The 21,211-nt window shown below is 36.1% G+C and overlaps 1 protein-coding gene across 1 annotated transcript in view; it reads right to left on the bottom strand.

Annotated features, from left to right (window-relative positions):
* Positions 1-21,211, bottom strand: part of KIF11 (kinesin family member 11) — a 79,328-nt gene that overhangs the window by 42,724 nt on the left and 15,393 nt on the right. Inside the window, exons 7-9 of the mRNA XM_077125428.1 lie at positions 19,058-19,148; positions 18,576-18,818; positions 16,235-16,330 (exon numbers count right to left, since the gene is read on the bottom strand). Coding sequence (XP_076981543.1) covers positions 16,235-16,330; positions 18,576-18,818; positions 19,058-19,148 — 430 coding nt within the window. The remainder of the gene's footprint in view (positions 1-16,234; positions 16,331-18,575; positions 18,819-19,057; positions 19,149-21,211) is intronic.

A 21,211-nucleotide genomic window follows, 5' to 3' on the forward strand; every position in this document is an offset into this window, starting at 1 on the left:
GTCAAGATGTAATGGAGAGGCTGGAGGGAACTGCCTGAAAATGTAGAGCTGGGTTCCAGTAGCCATGTTTCTTGAAGATGATTGTGTAATGATATCGCTTTCACAATGTGACTGTGTGATTGTGAAAACCTTGTGTCTGATGCTCCTTTTATCTACCTTGTCAACAGACGAGTAGAACATATGGAATAAAAATAAATAATACGGGGAACAAATGTTAAAATAAATTTAGTTTGAAATGCTACTGATCAGTGAAAGGGAGGGGTAAGGGGTATGGTAGGTATAATTTTTTTTCTGTTTTCGTTTTATTTTTCTGTTGTCTTTTTATTTCTTTTTCTGAACTGATGCAAATGTTCTAAGAAATGATCATGATGATGATATGCAACTATGTGATGATATTATGAATTACTGATTATATACGTAGAATGGAATGAGCATAGTTAAGAATGTGTTTCTTTCTTCTAATTTTTTTTAATTAATAAAAAACTACTTAAATATTTTTTTAAAAAGATGATAGTAAGATATATTTGCAAGTGACTGTGTGATTGTGAAAACCTTGTTCTGATGTTCCTTTTATCTATGGTATGGACAGATGAGTAAAAACTATGGATTAAAAATAAATAAATAATAGGGGGAACAAATATTAAAATAAATTGGGGATAGCCTGAACGTGGAAGGGCCATGAGCCAAGGAAGGCAGTCAGCCTCGAGAAGCTGGAAAAGTCAAGGAACTGGATTTTCTCCTAGAGCCTCTAGAAGTAACCCAGCCCTGCCGATACCCTGATTTTAACCCAGCAAGACCCATTTTGAACTTTGATCTCCAGAACTGTAAGATAATAAATGTGTATTGTTTAAGCCACTAAGCATGGGGTAATTTGTTACAGCAGCAACAAAAAACAAATATATTAAAAAAAATAAATAAATTGGGTAGAGGAAAATACTAGTGGTCAATGAGAGGGAGGGGTAAGGGGCATGGTACATATGAGTTTTTCTTTTTATTTCTTTTTCTGGAATGATATAAATGTTCTGAGAAATGATCATGGTGATGAATATACAACTATGTGATGATATTGTGAGCCACTGATTGCACACCAAGTGTGGAATGCTCATATGTTAAGAATGTTTTTGTATGTTGAGTGATTTTATTAATAAAAATTGAAAAAAATAAAGGAAACAGAAGATTTGAGCAACACTATAAACCAAGACCTAGCATATATGGATATATTGAACACTCCGTCACAAACAGCAGAACACATTTCTTCTCAAGTGTACAAGGAACACTCTTGAGGATAGACCACATGACAGACTATGAAATGAATTTCAATAAATTTAAAGGGACTGAAATCATGAAAAGTTTGTTCTCCAACTACAACAAAATAACATTAGAAATGAGTAATATGGATATGTGGGAAATTCACAAACATGTGGAAATTAGACAACAAATTTTTTTTTTAAACATGGGCAGACACTGAAAATCAAACTCAGGTCTCTCGCACGGCAGGTGAAAATTCTGCCACTGAGTCACTATGGCCCGCCCTAGACAATGTATTTTTAAATAACCAATGGGTCAAAGGAATTATAAAGGAAATTAGAAAATACTCTGAGATGAATGAAAACAAAAATATAACATAGCAAAACTTATAGGACATAGTGAAAGCAGTGCTCAGAGAGAAATTTATACCTGGGACTGCTTATACTAAAAAAGAAAAAAATCTCAAATTCTGAAACCTAATCTGCTATCTTAAGAAAAAGAAAAAAAAAAAAAAGGAAAGCAAGCTAAACGAAAGCAGAAAGAAGAGAGGAAGGAATAAAGATTAGCAAGGAATTGACAAAATAGATAATAGAGAAACAGACAACAGAAATCATCAGTAGAACCAAAAGTTGGTTCTTTGAAAAGATGAACAAAATGAAAAGCCTTTAGCTGACTGACCAAGGTCAGAAGACTCAAAATACTAAAACCAGCACTGAAGGACAATACATTACTTCTGACCTTACTAAAATGAAATATAACATAAAGAAATGCTTTGAACAATTGTATACCAACTAATTAGATAGCCTAGATGAAAAGGAAAAATTCCTAGAAAAATCCAAGCTACCAATACCAACTAAAAAAGATTTAAGAAAATCTTTAATAAGTGAAAAGACAGAACTAGTAATCAAAAAACATCCCACAAAGATGAGCCCAGGACTAGCTAGGTTCTCCAATGAATTCTACCAATTATTTAGGAAGTAACATCAATCCTTCACAAATGCTTCCAAAATATAGAAGAGGAGGAAATAATTCGTATGGGGTCAGCGTGATCCTGATATCAAACCAGATAAGGACATCACAAGTAAAGAAAACTATAATCCAACATTTTATGAAGATAAATGGCAAAAAATAAATTTAAAAAATTAAAAAACACTTTCAAAAAACACTAGGAATACAATTCCAGAAGCATATAAAGAGGATAATACACCATGACCACATGGGATTTATTCTAGGAATGGAAGGTTTGGTCAGTCTACAAAGAAGTTATCAAGCCCAGGTTCTAGAGGCCCAAAGTGTTGCCCATGGGGCTCTGGGCCAGACTCCGCTTGCTGTAGATTCATCTTAGCAGCAGTCAAAAGAAACCAGAAATGAAAAGCTTAAGAAAAAGGTAATATCCCTGTGCCAAGACAGTAACAATTCAGGAAGCAGGTTTACAAAGGCTTGCAAAGTCGTGCTGCTACAGAAAGCAACAATGTCGTGAGGTGTGCAACAATGTGAAAGTACATGTGAGACAAAACAAGCCAGAAACAAAAGAACAACAATGGTATGGTCAGCTTTAGAAAATGCTTATAAGAAAACAGGGGCCTAGACTATAAGTCTTCAGAGTAGACACATTAGGTCCAGAGTGGTAATTATTATTTCTGTATTTTGAGAGGCTGTTTTATATATGTAACCTGATACTTAGAGATAAGAATGAGGCTGAACAGGTTGGGGTTAAACTAATTCAGAGCACAGGGGTAAGGAAGACAGTGTCTATATTTTAGAACCACACATACTCTCTGAGACCAACGGAAGAAAGATTTATTTGATCTGGAACTGAAATTTTCTGTAGTCCATAATCTAATTCAACCTATTTGTTGAACAAGTGAAACACAGGGAATACAGAATAAGAAAGAGGTCCTTTAATCCTGTATAGATATTGTAATGCCTAGAAACATCCTAGAGTATATTAACCAGATAATCAAAAAGTATTGGCAAAGTCCCCTGAGGGAGGGGAGAAAGAATATTGAACTATTAAACCTTACGATCAGGTAATCCCCTGATACTTTAGGGATACCCAAATTAATAGACCATGCCCTCAATCATGAGGCTTACTCTTGCGAAGCTTATGTAGGTTAGACTACCTATAGGCATGTCTAAGAGATACTTCTGGAGGACCTCTTTTGTTGCTCAGATGTGGCCTCAGTCTCTCAAAGCAGAACTCTGCAAGTGAAATCATTGCCTCCCCCTCCCCTACTTGGGACAAGACATCCAGGGGTGAAAGTCTCCCTGGTAACATGGGAGATGACTCCCAGGGATGAATCTAGACCTGGCACCGAGGGATCAACAATTCCATGCTGACCAAAAGGGGGGAAAGAAGCATAACTAATAAAGTATCAGTGGCAGAGAGAGTTCAAATAGAGTTGAGAGGCTACTCAGGGGGTTGTTCTCAGGCAAACTTCAGTTAGACCTTGCTACCTATCATAATCTGCCAAGCCCCAGCGAGGACCATTCCAGCCAATCCTAAAGAACACCTAGGGCAATATATAAGATTCCACAAGGGTTCCATGCACTAGAGTAACTTTCCAGAAACCTACAACCTCCAGATGGGTCCCTGGTCCATGATAAGTCCTGATACCTAACCCAGCCTCTCCAGAACATCAGATAGTTCAATCTCCCTACATCATATTGGTGATAGACCCTTCCAATATGAAAAATTTGAATTGCCATAGCCCATACAGAGGTATGGAAAGATCAAAGCTGATGGTGGAATTATGCATAGAAATAGGAATTATTTAACAAGTGAATATGAATGCTGAATCATTAAATTGATATCTCTTTTAGTCTCCAGTATTTTAGAGCAGCTAGAAATAAAAACCTAAAATTGGGAAATTATAATCCATGTCAAATTCTGAAATATGTTCTACAACCAAATGTGGTGCTGTGTTTTGAAATTTATAGCTTTTTTGTTTATATGTTATTTTTCACAAAAAAAGAAGCAAGAAAAGTTGATTGTGATGATAAAAAAATATTTAAGCCCTCTAGCCTCCTATACTCTGGAGCAGCTAGAAGGAAAAATATGAGAGGATCGTATTGTAGCCTGTGAGAAACTGGGATGTCCTGTAACTACTCATTGAAGAGTACTTTGAAAACTACTGATTTTTTATTTCTTTGCTTTGTATATATGTTATACTATACAATCAAAAAAAGTTAAAAAAAAAAAAAAAAGCTTGAAAAGACTTCTGGGAAGATGGTAGAATAGGATGGGCTAACTTCACCCAAGTTCCATGGGACAACAAGAATAAGGCCAAAATAAAAAATTAAATAAAATAAAAATAAACGATTGGGAATACTGTTGAAGCAGAGAGACTGGAACAGAGAGAGAGGGGTGAGTATCATCAGCTGCAAGCCCACAGGGGGCGGGCGGCACGGGAGGAGTGGGTCCCAAGAAATAGCCCACTCCTGTGCCCTGGCCAGCTCTAGCAGCAGGCTTGAGAGGTCTTCCCTTGTGGCCCCTGGCCAGGAGTTCCCATTGGAAGGCTGGAGAGTGGCAGAATTGTTTGCCCTGCGCACAGAGACCATTGGGTTGGAATACAGTGCCTGGTTACCCACCCTGAGGCAGGCTACCCTGGGTGCCTGGTTTTGGCAGACACCGTGGGAGTGGGTGCATGGAGGAGAGCTGACATGATTGCCAGCCAGGAAAGGAGGCTCATGGGGTCCCTGTCCCACTCCTCTTTACCCAGAGGTTCAGGTCTCTTGGGTATGCATGGATGGAGAGACGGGGCAGAGGAGGCTGGTTGAGACGCATGCTAACATTTTTTTTTTCTGGTGCTTGGGCCAGAAGTCGAAACACATGTTTTCAGTATGACGGACGGGCATTCTGCCACTGAACCAACCATGCATCTTTTCTGCATAGACTTTAATAGAACCCAAGCAGAACTGAACTTCCTACATGACACCCACGCCTTGGTTTACCGGGAATTACTAATAAACTAAGTGCAAAAGGGGTCCTCCAATGCAAACTCAAGTAAATATAAAACTTTAGACAAATGAAGGAGACCAACTTTCAAAATAAACTTATTAAGATCATCAAACGCCCTGGATGTAACATAAAATCACAAAGCACACGAAGATCCACATAGAAACAGCACAGCTAAATGATCAAATCAAAATATAAGAGACACGGAAGATGGAACAACTACTCTAGGATATTTGTAAAGAAATAAAGGATGTCAAAAAGACACTAGGAAAAAAAAAGAGACTCTAGAAAGCATAAAGAAGAATAGGAAATATGAAATTGAAAAATAGGAAATCTCAGAGATGAAAGACACTGTGGACCAAATTGAAAATAAACTAGACACATAACAACAGATTTGAAGAGCCAAAACAAAGAATAAGCAAACTAGAAGATAAAAGAATTGAACTCGAGTGCAAGAAAGGTGAAAAAAATGGAACTGGATCTCAGGGAAATGAGGGACAACAAAAGATGCACCAATAGAAGAGTAACTGGCATCCCAGAAGGAGAAAAGAAGAGTAAACGGCTGGGAAAATTAGCTGAAGAAATAACTGGAGAAAACTTCCCAACTCCTATAAAAGACATTAATATGCAAATAAAAGAAACCCAATAAACCCCAAACAGAATAAATCCAAATAGGTCTAACTTATATACTAATCAGACTGTCAAACGTTGAATAGAAGCAGTAAGTAGCACAAGAAAAGCAATTTACTACATACAAGGGAAACCATTTAAGACTGATTTCGACAACTCAACAGGCACCATGCGGGCAAGAAGGCAGTGGTATGATATATTTAAGACCCTGAAAGAGAAAGGTTTCAAGCCCATAATTGTTTATCGAGCCACATTGTCCTTTAAGGCTGTGGAAGAGATTAAATCTTCAAGGACAAACAAAAACCGAGAGAACTAGTTAACAAGGGACCTACCCCACAAGAAATACTAAAGAGAGTTCTGTCAGTTAAAAAAAGAATACAGGAGAGGAAGGTATGGAAGAGAGTGCAGAACTGAAGAGCACCTGTAAGAGTAATTCAAAGGATAAAATGAGAAAGGGAAAACAATATATACATCTGACAAAAAGATGGTAGATTCAAGAACAGCTTTACAGCAATAATCTTGAATGTTAATATACTAAACTCACCAATGCAAAGATACAGATTGGCAGAATGGATTAAAAAATATGATCCATCTAGGTGGAGTTAGACAGAGAAGATACGGTTTCATAAATGAATATGAATGCTGAATCAATATATTGATATTTCTTTTAGTCTACAGTATCTTAGAACAGCTAGAAGTAAAAACCTAAAATCGTGGAATTGTAACCCATACCAAACTCAAAATCTGTTCTACAACTAACTTTTGCAATGTGCTTTGAAATGTATTGCTTTTTGTGTGTTATTTTTCACAAAAAAAGAAAAAAAAAGTCAATTGTGATGATAAATGCACAGCTGTATATGATATTGTGAACCACTGATTGTACACTTTGATTACATGGTATGTGACTATATAATATACATCAATTAAAAAAATATGATCCCTCTATATGCTTTTTACAAGAGATGCATCTTAAACTCAAGGACACAAATAGATTGAAAGTGAAAAGACATTCAATGCAAGTTGTAATCAATAGAAAGCAGGAGCAGTTACACTAATATCAAATAAAATTGCCTTAAAATGTAAAGCCATCATAAGAAACAATGAAGGAGAATTACATTAAGAAAGGGGAAAATTCACCAAGAAGAAATAATAATCATAAATGTTTATGCTCCAAATCAAGGACCTTCAAAGTACACGAGGCAATGGAAAAACTGAAGGGAGTGACAGACGTTTCAACAACAGTGGTATACTTCACTACATCATTCTCCTCCAAAGATAAATCAGACAGAGGTTCACCAAGAAAACAGAGAACTTAATGTGATAAATGAATTAGACCTAACAGACATATATAGATAGTTAAACACCAAAAGACCAAAATATACATTGTTCTCCAGTGTTCATGAAACATTATCCAGGATAGATCATATACTTGGACAAAAAACAGGTCTTTATAAATTTATAAGGATGAAATTATAAAAAGCACTTTTTCTGACCACAGTGGAATGAAACCGAAAATTAATGAACACCAAAGAACCAGAGCTTTCACAAATATATGGAGATTAAACAACACACACGTAAATAATAAGTGGATCAAAGAAGAAATTGCTAGAGGAATCAGTAAATGTCTAGAGACAAACAAAAATGAAAACATAACATAGCATAACTAACAGGATACACCAAAGGCAGTGCTGAGAGGGAAATTTATTGCCCTAAATGCCTATATTATAACAGAATGAGCAAAAATAGAGGATTTAACTGCTTATTTGGAGAAATTAGAGAAAGAACAGCAAACTAACCCGAAAGCAAACAGATGAAGAGAAATAACAAAGACTAAAGCAGAAATAAATGAACTGGAGAACAAATAAACAACAGAAATACAATCAACAAAGTCAAAACCTGGTTCTTAGAGAAATATCGGTAAAATTGATGGACCCCTTGGTTAGCTGACAAAGAAAAAAAAGAGGAAGCAAATAAAATGAGAAACAAGGAGGTTGTTACCATGGATCCCAAATTTAAAAAATCATAAGAGGATACTATAAAGAGCTATACATTGAGAGGTTCCAAGACGGAGACTTAGTGAGGAGTGGAATTTAATTTGTCCCCCAGAGACTACTAAATAGCCAAGAATACAGAATAACTGCTGGGGCCATCAGTGACCGGACACACAGTGTATACCAGTCTTGACAACCTGGACAAGCTGTGATCCCACCCAGAACTGTGAGTCCCCCAAGCCATGGAGGCTGGCACACCTCCCCACAGGCTGGTTCTCAGAAGGCAGATTTCACTAATGGCAAGGGGCTAAGCGCAACCAAACTCCAACTGTGGAATTAATTACCAAATTCTAACTACTAAAATAGGTTCCCAGCAAAGCTAAATTTCAAATAAAAGCTAAAGTTACTAGTTTTTGCCCCAGGGCAGAGGGGGCAATACATTTTGACAATAAATGTCAAAAAAGTAATACATTTCTTTTTGACTGAAAAAAAAAAAGTTTTGGCTTGGACAGCACAAAATACTTGAAAAGGTCTGGACTCTTAAAAAAAAAAAAAAAAAGAGGGAGGACATAGGACCTGGAAATACATACAGCAATGCACCAGCTTAAGCTCTTGATTAACAAACCCAAGGAACAGGGTCCTGCTCTGAAAAGGATATTTTTTTCTTTGTTTCTACTGCTTAAAAAACTGCTCTCAGGCTCCAAATGCCCCAGGCAAGGGCAGAATTAAGCTTGTGTGAGAGACATAGAGGCTGGTCAGGAGAAAGGAGGTAATTCCTGGAGGCTGCGCCACCCAAGAGAGGGGTAGGGCCCAGCTCAGATGGATTCCCTTGCTCAAAGGAATTCAGACCTGAGGAACTGGAAAACTGAAGCTATTAAAGCCAGCCTACTACCTCTCCTCTCTCTCAGCCACGCCCCTAGCAGGAAGAGTATGCTGAAGTTAAAGTACTGCATCACTTTATACTGGCGGGACCCAAGGCAGAACAGTGATAAATACAGGGCAGGATAGGAAAAACAAAGAGTCTTGAGGATTCATAGGAAACTGCCAATCTGCTGGGTTTCACCCTCATAGAAAACTCTTTGCTCCTGAGAGAAGGCCAATCTGGTCTGGGAAGATCAGACTGGGGTCTACAATATCTAAGTAGATCCACTTAAGGGAAAAAATAAAAAGGCATCAAACAGGCAACAAACAAGAACTGAAAAAATTCAGATCTGTTAAACAAAACCTATGCTAGATGTCTAGAATAAACTGAACTGAATGTCAAAGAACAGATACAGAACAAAGCCATCCAGCAAGAAAATTGTAGGTAAAAGAGTGAAAACAATCTTCAGAATAAATTACTTAAGAATTTTTTGCTGCCTAGAAGCCAGCAAAAAATAACAAATCATACTGGGAAAACTGAAGATATGGCCCAGTCAAAGTATCAAATTCAAATGAGAGGGTGGTGCAATGGTGGCTCAGTGGCAGAATTCTCTTCTGCCATGCCGGAGACCTGGGTTCAATTCCCAGTGCCTGCCCATGCAAAAAAAAAGATACAGGAATTGAAAAATTAATTCAGAATGCTTGAACACACATGGAAAATCTCATCAAAAATCAAATCAATGAATTGAGGGAAGACATAAATAAGGCAATGGACAAACAAAAAGAAGAAATTGAAAGTCTGAAAAAACAAATCACAGAACTTATGGGAATGAGAGGCACAATAGAAGAGATGAAAAAAACAATGGAAACCTACAATGATAGATTTCAGGAGGCAGAAGATAGGATTAGTGACCTGGAGGACAGGACATCTGAATCAGACAAGCAAAAGAAAATATAGGGAAAAAAATGGAAAAATATGAGTAGGGACTCAGGGAATTGAGAATGTGAAGCATACGAATATACGTGTTGTGGGTATCCCAGAAGAAAAGAAGGGAAAAGGAGGACTAACGGAGGAATTCATTACTGAAAATTTCCCAACTCTTATGAAAGACTTAAACAGTTACTAATTAGAATATCAGATGTCAAAGAGACAATTTTGAAAGCAGCAAGAGAAAAGCAAAACATCACATATAAGGGAACCCCAATAAGACTATGGGTAGATTTCTCAGTAGAAACCATGGAGATGAGAAGACAATAGTATGATATATTTAAGATTCGAAGAGAGAAAAACTGCCAACCAAGAATTCTGTATCTAGCAGAATTGTCCTTCAAAAACGAGGGAGAGGGCAGGCCACGGTGGCTCAGCAGGTAAGAATGCTTGCCTGCCATGCCTGAGGACCCAGGTTTGATTCCCGGTGCCTGCCCATGTAAAAAAAAAAAAAAAAAAAAAAAAAAAATACGAGGGAGAAATTAAAACATTTTCGGACAAAAATTCACTGAGATAATTTGTGACCAAGAGACCAGCTCTGCAAGAAATACTAAAGAGAGCACTAGAGACAGATAGGAAAAGACAGGAAAGAGAGGTGTGGAGAAGAGTTTATAAATGAAGACTATTAGTAAAGGTAAAAAGAGGAAAAATTAGATATGACATATAAAATCCAGAAGGCAAAATGGTAAAAGAAAGTACTGCCCTTTCATTAATAACACTAAATGTTGATGGATTAAATTCCCCAATCAAAAGACATAGACTGGCAGAATGGATTAAAAACAGGACCCATCTATATGCTTTCTACAGGAGTCACATTTTAGACCCAAGGACAAACATAGGTTGAAGGTGAAAGGTTGGGAAAAGATATTTCATGCAAACAACAATCAGAAAAGAGCAGGAGTAGCTATACTGATATCCAATAAATTAGATTTCAAATGTAAAACCATTAAAAGAGACAAAGAAGGACACTATGTATTAATAAAAGGAGCAATTCAACAAGAAGACATAACAATCATAAATATTTATGCACTGAACCAGAATGTTCCAAAATACATGAGGCAAACAATGAAAACAGTGAAAAGAGAACTAAGACTTCAATTCCCCTCTATCATCAATACAGAATATCTAGGCAGATGATCAAAAAAGAAACAGAGAATTTGAATAATACAATATATGAACTAGACTTAACAGAGATTTATAGACCATTACACCCCATAACAGCCAGATACCTTTCACTCAAGTGCTCATGGATCATTCTCAAGGATAGATCATATGCCGGGTCACAAAGCAAGTCTCAATAAATTTAAATAGATTGAAATTATACAAAACACTTTCTCAGCTCATAAAGGAATGAAATTGGAAATTAATAACAGACAGAGGGCCAAAAAATTCACAAATATATGGAGCTTAAACAACAAACTCTTAAACAACCAGTAGGTCAAGGAAGAAATTACAAGAGAAATCAGTAAATATCTCGAGGCAAATGAAAATGAAAACACAACAAATCAAAATTTATGGGATGCAGCAAAGGCAGTGCTAAGAGGGTAATTTATTGCCCTAATGTCTATATGAAAAAAGAAGAGCAGAGATCGAGGAATTAACTGCTAACTTGGAAGAACTAGAGAAAGAACAGAAAACTAACCCCAAAGCAAGCAAAAGGAATGAAATAACGAAGATTAGAGCAGAAATAAATGAAATTGTGAACACTAAAACAATCGAGAAAATCAACAAAACCAGAAGTTGGTTCTATGAGAAAATCAATAAAATTGATGGATCCTTAGTAAGGTTGACAAAAAGAAGGGAGAGGATGTAAATAAATAAAATCAGAAATGGAAGAGGAGACATAACTACTGACCTCACAGAAATAAAGGAGTTAATGAGAGGATACTATAAACAACTTTATGCTAATAAACTAGACAACATAGATGAAAGGGACAACTGCCTAGAAAGGCATGAACAACCAACATTGACTCAAGAAGAAATAGATGACCTCAACAAACCAATCACAAGCAAAGAAATTGAAGTAGTCATTAAGAAGCTCCCCTCCAAAAAAAGTTCAGGACCAGATTGCTTTACATGTAAATTCTACCAAACATTCCAGAAAGAATTAGTACCAATCTGCTCAAACTCTTCAAAAAAACTGAAGAGGAAGGAAGGCTACCTAACTTATTCTATGAAGCCAACATTAGTTTCATACCAAAGACAGACAAAGATACTATAAGAAAAGAAAATTACAGACCAATCTCTCTAATGACTATAGATGAAAAATCCTCAACAAAATTCTTGCAAATTGAATCCAGCAGCACATTAAAAGAATTATACACCACGACCAAATAGGATTCACTCCAGATATGCAAGGATGATTCAACATAAGTAAATCAATTAATGTAATAATACATCATATCAACAAATCAAAGTAGAAAAACCACATGATCATCTCAATTGATGCAGAAAAGGCATTTGACAAAATTCAACATTCTTTCTTGTTGAAAACACTTCACAGGATAAGAATAGAAGGAAACTTCCTCAACATGATAAAGGGAATATATGAAAAACCCACAACTAATATCATCCTCAATGGGAAAAAACTGAAAAGCTTTCCCCCTAAGATCAAGAACAAGACAAGGATGCTCTCTGTCACCATTGTTATTCAACATCATGCTGGAAGAGCAATTAGACAAGAAAAAGAAATACAAGGCATCAAAATTGGAAAGGAAGAAGTAAAACTCTGTTTGCAGATGATACAATACTATATGTCAAAAACCCCAAAAAATCCATAACAAAACTAGAGTTAATAAATGAGTACAGCAAAGTGGCAGGTTACAAGATCAACACTCAAAAATCTGTAATGTTTCTATACACTAGTAATGAACAATCTGAGGGGGAAATCAGGAAAAAATTCCATTTACAATTGCAACCAAAAGAATAAAATATTTAGGAATAAATTTAACTAAGGATACAAAAGACCTATAGAAAGAAAACTACAAGAAATTGTTAAAAGAAATCACAGAAGACCTAAATAAATGGAAGAGCATACTGTGTTCATGTACTGGAAGACTAAATACAGTTAAGATGTCAATTCTACCTAAACTGATTTATAGATTCAACGCAATACTAATTAAAATGCCAAAAACTTACTTTTCAGAAATAGAAAAACAAATAACCAAATTTATCTGGAAGGGCAGGGGGCTCCGAATAGCTAAAAATATCCTGAGAAAGAAAAATGAAGTCAGAGGTCTCACACTACCTGACTTTATGTTGTACTATGAAGCTACAGTGGTCAAAACAGCATGGGACTGGCATAAAGATAGATATACTGACCAATGGAATTAAATAGAGAGCTCAGATATAGACCCTCTCATCTATGGACAATTGATCTTTGATAAGGCAGTCAAGCCAACTCACCTGGGACAGAACAGTCTCTTCAATAAATGGTGCTTGGAAAACTGGATATGTGGATATCCAGTTTTGTGCAAAAAAATGAAAGAGGATCCATATCTCACACCCTATACAAAAATTAACTCAAAATGTTTCAAAGACCTAAACACTAGATCTAACACCATAAAACCTTTAGAAGAAAGTGTAGAGAAATATCTTATAAAACTTGTAATAGGAGGCGATTTCCTAGATCTTATACCCAAAGCATGAGCAGTGAAGAAAGAAATAGATAAATGGGAACTCCTCAAAATTGAACACTTTTGTGCATCAAAGAATTTCATCAAGAAAGCAAAAAGACAGCCTACACAACAGGAGACAATATTCGGAAACAACATTATCAGATAAGGGTCTAGCATCCAGAATATATAAAGAGATTGCTCAATTCAACAACAGCAAGACAAACAACCCAATTACAATATGGGCAAAAGACATGAACAGATACTTCTCAGGACAGGAAATATAAATGGCTAAAAGGCACATGAAAAGATGCTCAATCGCCCTGGCTATTCGGGAAATGCAAATCAAACCCACCAGAATGACCATTATCAATAAAACAGAAAATGACAAGTAATGGAGAGGTTGTGGAGAAAGAGGCACAATTATTACTGTTGGTGGGAATGTAAAATGATACAACCGCTGTGGAAGGCAGTTTAGCAGTTCCTCAAAAAGCTGAATATAGAATTGCCATATGACTTTATTTAGAACCTAAATTTTCTATAACACATAATCTAAATATAAAAAGCACAATCTAAATCAACCTTTCAGGTATTTACTTTACAAAAGGATGCTATCAAGAGACACTTCTGAGTATACAGACAGCTTGACCTACAAAGTACAGACAGATAGATCTTGGATTTTATCTTGTAATCTGCAGTCTATTAGAATAAAAATGTAAAAAATTCATACCTCTTTTTAGATATATCAGGAAAACCTAATACAGAAGTAACAATAATAGTACAAATAATAATGACCAGAAGAAATAACTTACATAAAGCTTATTTCCCTGGGAAAGATGGGGACTGGGCAAGTGAACAAAACAAAGTACGATGTGCATTTAACTTTGTATGAAAAATAAAGTTCCATGTTATCAAACACAAAATAAATAAATAAACTAAAGAACAAACAAACCTGCCTGGATAGCTAATTTAAAAAGCCCAAATACCTGTAGCCCAGAATAGGAATGAGGCCTTGTTATAGAAATTGCTTAGTGTGTATAGGGGTGAATTTTGGAGCAATGAAAATGTCCTAGATTACACATTCAGACACAACATATATGGATAGAAATGCCACTGAACTGTTTACTTTAAAAGTGTTAATTTTACACCTATGTGATGATATTAAGAATTACTGATTGCATATGTAGAATGGATTGATTTCTAATGTTGTGTTAGTTAATTTTTTTTAATAAAAAAAAAAAGTGTTAATTTTATGTTATGCAAATTCCACCTCAATAAAATTTTTTAAAAAAATTAGATGTGACCATGTGATTGTGAAACCCTAGTGTCTGATGCTTCCTTTATCCAGGGTATGGAGTGATGAATAAAAGAACAAGGATAAAAAATAAACAAATAATAGGGAGGACAAAGGGTAAAATAAACTGGGTAGATGGAAATATCAGTGGTCAATGAAAGGGAGGGGTAATGTGTATGATATGTATGAGTTTTTTTCTTTTTTCTTTTTATTTCTTTTTCTGGAGTGATGCAAATGTTCTAAAAAATGATCATGGTGATGAACAGACAACTATGTGATGATAGAGTAAGCCACTGATTGTAGACCATGTATGGAATGTTTGTGTGTGAAGATTTATCAATAAAAATAATTTAAAAAAAAGTTAACTGGAAAAACATATATATATATATATATCTCCCTGTGGTGATACTATATTTTAGTTTGACAAAACTAAAATAAAAGGAATCTCTCTATTGTTTCTTACAATTGCATGTGAACCTACAATTCAATAAAAACTTTGATTAAAAAAACAAAAACACCACTATAAAAACAAAAAGACCAGTCAGAGTGGGAGAAAATATTTGCAAATCATATATCTCATAATGGATTTGTGTCCAGAATATATATGAACAACTCTTTACAACTTAGTAAGGCAAACAACCCAATTAAAAATTGGACAAAAGAACTATATAAACATTTTGCCAAAAAAAGATATAAATGGCTCAAAAGCACATGAAAAAGTGCTCAACATTATTAGTCATTAGGAAAATACCAATTAAAACAATTTGAAGTACCATTATACATTTATCAAAATGGTTAAAATCAGGATGTGGAGAATTACAACCCTCATACATTGCTGGAGGAAATGTAAAATGGTAACCCACTTTGGAAAATAGTTTCTCAAAGAGTTATGCATAGACATTATATAACCCAAAATTCCACCCCTAGGTATCTACGCAAGACAAATGAAAACACATCCATACAAAGCCTTATACATGAATGTTCATAGCAGCATTATTAGAAATGAACCAAACGTCCATCAACTGCTAAATGGATAAACAAGTTGAAGTATTATGCATATAATTGAATACTATGCAGTAATAAAAAGAACTACCGATACACACTACAACAAGGATAAACATCAAATGTTATGTTAAATGAAGGAAGCCAGATGCAAAAGACCAAATATTGTATGAATCCATTTATAGGAAATATCCAGAAAAGGCAAATTTACTGAGACAGAATGCCAAACACAGATTGCATATGGCTAATAGTAGGAGTAAGAATTAACTGCAAAGGGGCAAAGGGGAACTTTATAGGGTGATGGAAATTTTTCTAAAACTGGATTGTGGTAATGCTGTACAACTCAATAAATTTCTTGAAAATCGCTGAATTACACACTTATGATGGGTGAATGTTATGGTATGTAAATTATATCTCTAACCTGAAAATAAATAAATGTTGTTAATGTGAAAATTTTGTTGATGGTGACAGCTCAACTGGTAGAGCTGGTAAACTCAATATATTAGAGCTAGAAAAAATATTTTTACATAAGATATTTAGTGAAATCACCAGATGAAAAACTTTATCAAATGCAATTTAACAAACTATTTAAATATCCACTTCCTCATTTTTCAGTTTTCACATTACTCCACAAAAAAATTCAAATACCTTAATAAGAGCTTTTTTGGTAAGTTTCTGATTAACTTCAGGCTTATTCAGTATGTTCTTTGCTCTATGAGCATATTCCAAGGTACTCAGAGTTTCCTGTCATAAAAAGAAAAGGCCTATTAATGAAGATTCTTAGAGAGTAATGAGATACTGTTATTAAAAATGTACTACATAATATTTTACAACTAATAATTTATGCTAAGATCTTATCTAAAAATCTACCCATCAGGACTACCATATATAACCTTTACAAAGGAGATTGTTGAATACATTCTTATTTTTTTCATTTTCTTCATTTTTCAGGATCTGTACTTTATGATAATTCAACTCCTCAATTTTTTTTTCCTGTATACAAGTCTTAAAACTCAAGTGAGTCCCCCAATAGATGAATGGATAAACAAAATGTCATATGTATATAAGGGAATATTATTTGGTTATAAAAAGGAATGAAGTGTGATAAAGTTTGGATGAACCTTAAAAATATTATGCTAAGTGAAAAAAAGCAGCCACAAAGACCAAATATCATCTGATTTGATTTATATTAAATGTCCAGAACAGGCAATTCCACAGAGACAGAAAACAGATGAGTGGTTTCCAGGAATGGGGGTGGGGTGCATGGGAATGACAGCTTAACAGACACAGGGCTTCTTTCTGGGTTGATGAAAATGCTCTGGGATTAGATAGAGGTGATGACCACACTACTCTGTGAATATATTAAAACCAATGACTTGTACACTTTTAAGTTGAGAACTTTATGTGTAAATTATATCACAATAAAGATGTTTATAAAAATAAGGGGGGGCTGCAGGAAAAGATGGCAGTCTCCACAAGAGTTAAACTTCCTCATAATGGTTATTGGGCCACTAAGGACAAATTACTAAAAGAATATATAGCCTGAAAGTAGAATGTGGACTTAAAAGCCCTGAAGCACCTCCATCAATTAGATTTGTAACAAAAAATAATATGATTGGAATAAATAATTCCAGTAGAATGGTGGATGCACGGAGCATACCAGTGTTAGCAAAATGGCAAAATTTGTAGAGCTAAGACATCTAATGATGTCCAAAGAAACTATGACGCTTCCACAGCCACCAGAAGGACAAACTTACAACAATTAATTTTAGTGGATCTCAAACCTGTGTAAAATCAACAACTTTCTACGCATGTTAATGTCTTGGTTAAGCATCACAATGCAAAATACCGACACATTAAGTAAAAGAATTCTAGCTGATAAACATGACTCAGACATTTGTAAAAATATATCTAATGTATGTACACCCATTATGTTTTCAGGGAAGGAAGAAAAATGCAGCACAATTCTTTTTTCTCTCATCAAGGCACTATCATCTAAGCATAAACCTGTAGTACTCAGAGTAGAATTTAGGTTTACAAGATGAAAGCATGGCAAGAAGTGTCAGATTGCTGTGAAAGGATATATGTGTCTGAAAACTAATTTCAAGAAGGAAAAACATAAATGGCATGCTTTATCCACTTGCTCAGTAAAAGAGCAGCAGTTTAAACTGTTTTCAGTAGCAGGCACAATGAATATTGCTGCAAATTAAGTTGATTTTTGAAGCACTGTGGGTGCTGATTACTAGCAGTATCAAAAATATGCTCAGGATTGTTTTGATACCTGTATTTATAATTTAAAAAAAAGTTGGGGAAAGTCAGTAAATTTCTGTAAAAGGCCATTCCTGTGTGTTATATTTAACAGACACAGCAAATACTTATTTACAGTCTTTAACAAACCATGCATTTAAGTTTAAACAAAACCAACAGAAAGGAAATAGGTACATGGAGATGTGATTTTGAGATTAAAGTTAGTCTTAAAATATGAATGAAAAGTGCCCTCAGGGAAGGAGAAAATGAAGGGGGGAGGGAGCTAGAGACCTTATAAAGCTTTTCTAACTCCATTTAAAGCTGATAGTAGCAATAAATACGAGATTCTATCATCTGCACATATTTTTCCCATCTCTTCCCACACACCCAACCCCATCTTCAATGTTCTCCAGTAGTCTCTACCATATTAACATCTATCTTAAGTCACTTCAAAACCCTCAATTAAATGTCCATAACCTATATAATCACCCACTTGCTAAAGATCACAGCAATTTTCTTTGAAACTATGTGGAAAGCCATTAAGTAATTGGATTTTTAAGGTTAAAAACTCTTCCAGAAAAGAGACAATTGTTTTCAGTAGTATCCTTCACAAAGGCAATATCTAGAGTCTTTTATAATAGCACAGAATGAATGAAGCTAGTTTATGTGTACTTTCTAAAAATGTGGTGACTAAACAAGAATTACAGCTACTATCCTTTCAGACACTTTTCAAAGGACTTACCTCAAGACTGAGTGATGCAGGAGAAACTGTTGCAATTATAGATGTTCTTGTACGCCCCCCAAGCGAATCCTGGAGAATTCTAGTCAGTTTAGATTCTCGATAAGGAACATGAGGTGTTCTTTCTACAAGAGCAGTAATAACCCTTCCCAAAGTTAACAGAGATTGATTGATATTTCCAGCTTCCCGAGCTCTCTTGTCAACTGCTCCAGAACGGCCAATGTTTTCACTTCCTGCAAGATCAACCTTTAATTGAAAAATTTTAAATAGTTAGTCTATTGAATTTGTTCTTGAAGTCTTTCATTCTCATATTATACACACTGTGTTAAACAGAAAAAGAATTTATCTAGAATTAATAAATTTCTTCTCCCACTACAAAGCTAACAACCCAGTGACTTGAAAAATATCGTATAGAATAAAAATTGCAAGCAGCTCTCTGAGATGATGGTCAAGAATAAAACACTGGTATGAAGACGGATGCTTACCAAGTTTAACTTTCCAATTTTAAGAAGCTCCTCTCCATCAATAGTCGTTTCTTTCATATGTATTGTAACAGAGAAAACTGAGTGGGAACGACTAGAAAACAAAATTGAGTTGCCCAGTCATTATAATGCACAATATTATTTGCCATCAATAAAATATTGAAAACTGCAAAGGAAGCCCTAAATCTACAAGGGCAGAGAAAAATATCAGACATAAGCTATCAAAAAAATCTTGAAAAACTGAAGGTACACAGAATAATCTTTTTGCTTTCTCATACCTGCTTTCTGCAGAGGTGACCTTGATAAAAACTACCTGAAAAATTCCTAAAGCCTAGAAAGACCTAGGAACTAGAATCATTAGTTACCTCTGAAAGCTCAATGTGGGGTGGAGTTGGAAAGTTGCCTGATTGTGTCAGAAGGCAAGGAGACTGGGGGTCAAACCACTTCTTATAATGGCTTGCAACCAATTCTCTTATTTATAAGAAAACTACTCAAAACATGTCACCATAATGGCACCAGGCAAACTATCACATTGGTCCCTTTTCATGTCAACTGCTGGGAAAGTAATTGCTCTACTTTGAGACTGCCATAAGAAATATGTCGGTTTTCCTCTTGAAGATGGCGGCTTAGTAAGACGCGCGGGTCTTAGTTCCTCCTCCAGAACAGCTACTAGGGGAGTAGAAACGATACAGAACAGCTCCCGGAGCCACGACAGAGATCAAGAAGACAGCGTACCCCATTCTGGAACGGCTGACTGACTGGGAGAACCCGCTCCGGTGAGATTGTCAAGGGGTGCAGGCTTCCCCGGGCCGGGGCAGAGGGGGCCGGAGTACCTTCCTCCCTCCTTCCCAGGCCGGCTGGGAGAATTGGACAGGCGGTCCCGTAAAGCCATGGCGGCTGGCGCCCCCCTCCTCCACGCGCGGCCCCCCAGACCAGCTGGGAGAATTGGATCGGAGATCCCCAGGCCGTGGAGAACGGTGACCGGGGTCCCTTGCAAACACGTGAATTCCCGGTCCGGCTGGGAACGGTGGACTCCCCCGGGCTGTGGCGGCTGGTGACCCTCCCTGCGTTCGGATCCCCGGGCCGGCTGGAAGATTCGGATTGGCACTCCCCCAAGCTGCCTCAGCTGGCGACCCTCCCTTACAGCGAGAGTTTTCCAAAGTTAAAGGAGCCACAGCATCTTTTACTGGTGGGACCCACAGACAAATGATGCCACGAGCGCCACCTACTAGGCAGGATAAGAAAAACAGAACCCAGAGATTTTACAGAAAAATCTCTCAACCTGTTGGATCCAACATCCAGGGAAATCTGATTAAATGCCCAGACGCCAGCAGAAGATAATGGATCACGCTCAGAAAATTGAAAATATGGCCCAGTCAAAGGAACAAACCAATAGTTTAAATGAGATACAGGAGCTGAGACAACTAATGCTGAATATACGAACAGAAATGGAAAACCTCTTCAAAAACGAAATCAATAAATTGAGGGAGGACATGAAGAAGACATGGGCTGAACAAAAAGAAGAAATAGAAAAACTGAAAAAACAAATCACAGAACTTATGGAAGTGAAGGACAAAGTAGAAAAGATGGAAAAAACAATGGATACCTACAATGATAGATTTAAAGAGACAGAAGATAGAATTAGTGATTTGGAGGATGGAACATCTGAATTCCAAAAAGAAACAGAAACTATAGGGAAAGCAATGGAAAAATTTGAACAGGGGATCAGGGAACTGAAGGACAATATGAAGCACACAAATATATGTGTTGTGAGTGTCCCAGAAGGAGAAGAGAAGGGAAAAGGAGGAGAAAAACTAATGGAAGAAATTATCCCTGAAAATTTCCCAACTCTTATGAAAGACCTAAAATTACAGATCCAAGAAGTGCAGCACACCCCAAAGAGAATAGACCCAAATAGGCGTTCTCCAAGACACTTACTAGTTAGAATGTCAGAGGTCAAAGAGAAAGAGAGGATCTTGAAAGCAGCAAGAGAAAAACAATCCATCACATACAAGGGAAACCCAATAAGACTATGTGTAGATTTCTCAGCAGAAACCATGGAAGCTAGAAGACAGTGGGATGATATATTTAAATTACTAAAAGAGAAAAACTGCCAACCAAAACTTCTATATCCAGCAAAACTGTCCTTCAAAAATG

Source organism: Tamandua tetradactyla, chromosome 13 (genome assembly GCF_023851605.1).
Source record: "Tamandua tetradactyla isolate mTamTet1 chromosome 13, mTamTet1.pri, whole genome shotgun sequence".
Classification (NCBI taxonomy): domain Eukaryota; kingdom Metazoa; phylum Chordata; class Mammalia; order Pilosa; family Myrmecophagidae; genus Tamandua; species Tamandua tetradactyla.